We start from the raw sequence: 4,284 nt of genomic DNA, 5'->3' as shown, positions 1-4,284 counted from the left end.
GGAGCTTTATGATTGCCAATACTAAACATAGCATTTTTAATTTCTTCAGAAAGAATCGGCCGTATCATATGATTAGCCTCCGAGAGAGAAAGCTTTTTCGTGAATAAGTGCTCAGGCATAATCGGGTCAGGAGTCTCACACCGAAGGCCAAGAAAATCCCGAAAATATTCAACAAAAATATTAGGAACATCATCACCATGAACAAATTCACCAGTACTAGTACAAACCGATTGAATGGAATTGGAATGGTGCCGTTCTTTGATCACATGATGAAAAAATTTAGTATTCAAATCCCCCTAATTTAACCACTTAACTTTCGCCCGTTGCTTAGCAGCACACTCCGCATCCCAACAAGCACTCTGGTAAGCAAGACAAAGATGCCCAAGTTCCAACCCCAATTCAGCATTACAGGGATTTTTATCAAAATCCAGTTGAACACGGTCTAACTCAATTTTTAGAAAAGAAACCCTCTTGCCAAGATTACCAAAAGTATTACGAAGCCTACGAAGCGGGACCTTTAGAGCCTTTAAATGGGAAGTTACCTTAAACATAAAAGTCCCCTCAACATAAGTAGACCATTCCTCCTTAACAATCTTCAGGAAATCCGGGTGCTCCGCCATAAAATTATCAAATTTAAACCCACACCTCGTTTTCCGTAAACCACCTTTAAAAGAAAGAACCACCGGTGAATGATCCGAAAGTCCAGCAGGATGGAAATGAACAGTAGCATCATGGAATTTAGTAGTGAATTCAGCATTAGCCATAGCCCTGTCAAGTTTTCGCATGATTCCCCCTACAGAATTCGGCTTTTGATTCCAAGAAAAATGAACACCAGTATATTGCATGTCAAAAATTTCGACATCCTCCACACACGCAAAAAAATCAGACATATCAATATTACGTCGTGAAGACCCTCCAAACCCATCATGAGGAAATAACATAGAGTTGAAATCTCCCATTACTATCCATGGATTGGAACTAATCAAGACTTTAAATTTCCTTMATCCCGACCACAATTCTCGTCGAGGAGTACATGCATTTGCACCATAGACCACAGACAGAAAGAAAGCATCTTGACCACCTCNGCATTAGCCATAGCCCTGTCAAGTTTTCGCATGATTCCCCCTACAGAATTCGGCTTTTGATTCCAAGAGAAATGAACACCAGTATATTGCATGTCAAAAATTTCAACATCCTCCACACACGCAAAAAAATCAGACATATCAATATTACGTCGTGAAGACCCTCCAAACCCATCATGAGGAAATAACATAGAGTTCAAATCTCCCATTACTATCCATGGATTGGAACTAATCAAGACTTTAAATTTCCTTAATCCCGACCACAATTCTCGTCGAGGAGTACAYGCATTTGCACCATAGACCACAGACAGAAAGAAAGCATCTTGACCACCTCTTAGAAAAACTTTACAGTTCAGGAATTGATTCTGAACCTCCATAGCCATAACATCTAAAATACGAGAATTCCAAGCAAGGATGATACGTGTACCCGACACACACACAGTATGATTAGAAATCCAAGCCCACCGACCAAAAAGTTTGGTACACACACTWTCAAGAGAGTCCTTAGACACATGAGACTCAATAATTGCACACAAACTAAGATCATTACAATGGATAAAAGACTTTACCTCATTTTGCTTTATCGGAGAATTAAGTCCCCGAATATTCCAAGTTGCAAATTTTAGCATGATGAAGAGGCCTGGTCCAAACCTTGCTCCCTCCTGTTCATATTCAAAGTGTTCGCAACAGGATCATTATCCATGATTACGTGGCAATCAACAAGATTTTCCTCCTCATCTAACTGCTCCAGAACTCCAAATTTGTTGGGGGCTACCACCGRGTCTAACAAAACCCCCCTTCTTGGCATCCGAAAGTTTTTGACCACAGAATCAATAAGAGGGGTGGGAGTAGGCCGAGGATGGGAAGAAGCCCCAGAACCAACAGTACCTGTATTAGACGTATTCTTCAAAAGCGAACTTGTTGGAGCAACATCATTAGTGCCTTTATTCTTTATTTCCAACTGACCCACATTAGAGGAGCTTGCTCCCACATCCACCGGAGTACCAAGATTTGAGGCAATCTCAGGTTCTTTACCTTTGTCCTTATGTCCAATTTTCGGTCGCCACTGCTTTTTCTGCACTCTGATAAATCCATCAGTGTCTGTCCTCCCATCAACTTGCTTACCTTTTTTCAAACTAGGAGCTTTAACACAATTAGAGATCTTATGACCAAAAACCTGACAATGTGAACATTGGATCGGTTCCCAAAGGTATTCGACTTGGATTTTTACATGTTCGGCATCACCACCATTGAGATTCGGGATTTCAACATCAATAGACTTTTTTAACTCTCCCACAGACCAAACCTCAATTAAAACCTTAGCAAAACCCGGCCGTCCCCAAGCTTTCTCACACATGGCTGCGGTACAAGCATCCATCTGTTTCGGAACTCCCAAGACACTTGCAATGCGACTAACTCCCTCCTTGTTAAAAGCAACCAATGGAATRTTATGTAATTTCACCCATAGAGGACATGAAGTGTGATCCGGTTTCCTTAACCCTTTAGAGGGATCCCAACGATAAACAAAAAGCGGAATACCGCGAATCATTAATGGCCCCGCTTCAATAGCTTGGTCACACCCTCCTACATCATTAAATTTAAAGAAGAAAATCCCATTCTCATTTAACATTGCATCATTAAAGCCATATTTTCCCCARGCCGAACGAACGAAATTCTTAACAATAGGGAACGGAATACGAGGGCCCAGAAAGTAGCCATACAGAACCGAATTATAAGCTTTAGCAGCCTCCTTAGCCATTTCAATTGGAATTTTCACATTAACATCCTTTTTATCAGGCAACGGATAAAATTGAAGATCCATGGCTACCGAATTACCCACCGCTTTCACAAAGTTTAATTTCTCCATACCACCACCTTGAGAAGTAAGCCTTTCAAAAACTGAAGTTCTGATATGATCATTAGAAGTAGGAATAGAATTCTCATCCATTGCTTCACACACACTAAGAAGCCAAGGTGCTGAAACTAACGTTTAGTGCCCTTAATAAGATAGACGAAGACCACGGAGACCGAGGTGCTGAATATCTATCAAGGGAATTCAACGCAAGTGACGAAGACCCCGGAAACACTTAGGATGTACGAAAGAAAATGAAAAGAGAAGAACTATACCAACAAAAGAAGATGGCCACGATCAAAACTGCAAAACGGGAAGCAGCAGAAACGAGCAGAAACAACAGCAGCAACCAAACCAAAGCCGTGCCAACAATATAAAAACAGTAGCAACAATTCAGATCGGGATGCCTACTACCAAAACGACCAGCAGCAGCAGACACAAGCCAAAGCAGTAGGGACAGCAACAATGCAAAGCGGCAGATCACATAAAATAATGAAATTACCAGCCCAAAACAATTCAAACTTCTGCTTTATACGAAGAAATCAACAGAAGCCAAACCAAACAAAGTTTGGAATCCAAACAACCCACACAGCAGCACACCTCAAGCAAACGATCACAGGAAAGAAAACCACCTGGTACTATTCTAAACCCGCAGAAAGAAGCACAAAAATCAACCACAGCCACGTAAACAGCAGACGAGAAAATCAACGGTACTTGAGCAGAACACAAACCAAAAGGATTCGCAAACAAAACAGCGTGAACACCCTAGTGGGTTATCAAACAGATCGCATGCAGAACCCTAAAACACTACGGTCAAGTCTGAAACAGTAGACGGAAACCTGCCAACCCTAGCCGCAGCGGAAACACAAAAGCCAAACAAGAAAAGAAACGGCTTACCAACAGAAGATCAAACCATAACCAGAAACCCTAGAGAGAGCAGCCGTAATGAGACGGAAACCCTAAACCTCCTCCTTCGGTAACGAGACACAAGGAAGTTGAAGCAGATCCAATCGTTTACAAAACAGCCACAAAACACGAACAAGCAGAAGCATAGGGAATGCAGCCCGATCGAAAACAGCAGCGATCGTGAGTGTTTTGTAAAACCCTAATCCTCCTTCTACGAAAGCAAAACACAATCAAGGAGAAAGGAACAGATCCATTCGAAAATAAACAGCCACAATGATCACGAACACACTCATATGATCAACGCAACAAGCATGAAACCCTAACTCAAGATCGCCATCTTGAGAGCAAAAGTCAACGTAGTATGATCAGACTTGACTGTTTTTTTTTTTTTTTTTTTTTTTTTTTGGTCTAAGAAGAAGTTAATGGGAGTAATTGTGGTAGAAT

At 41.4% G+C, this 4,284-nt stretch overlaps 1 protein-coding gene across 1 annotated transcript; it reads right to left on the bottom strand.

Moving 5' to 3' along the window:
• Positions 1 to 296: 296 nt before the first annotated feature.
• LOC112505168 lies at positions 297 to 959 on the bottom strand. The gene has a single exon (XM_025109113.1). It carries the CDS (start codon positions 957 to 959, stop codon positions 297 to 299), a length of 663 nt encoding a protein of 220 aa, XP_024964881.1.
• Positions 960 to 4,284: the final 3,325 nt, after the last annotated feature.

Source organism: Cynara cardunculus, unplaced genomic scaffold (genome assembly GCF_001531365.2).
Source record: "Cynara cardunculus var. scolymus isolate 2C unplaced genomic scaffold, CcrdV1 Un_Scaffold_8798, whole genome shotgun sequence".
Classification (NCBI taxonomy): Eukaryota; Viridiplantae; Streptophyta; class Magnoliopsida; order Asterales; family Asteraceae; genus Cynara; species Cynara cardunculus.
Note: the sequence above shows the minus strand (reverse complement) of the source record. Positions and strands in the feature narration are given on the sequence as shown.

Coding starts and splice junctions, on each gene's coding strand:
- LOC112505168 (XM_025109113.1), bottom strand. CDS start 959: ATGGGAGATTTCAACTCTATGTTATTTCCTCATGATGGGTTTGGAGGG.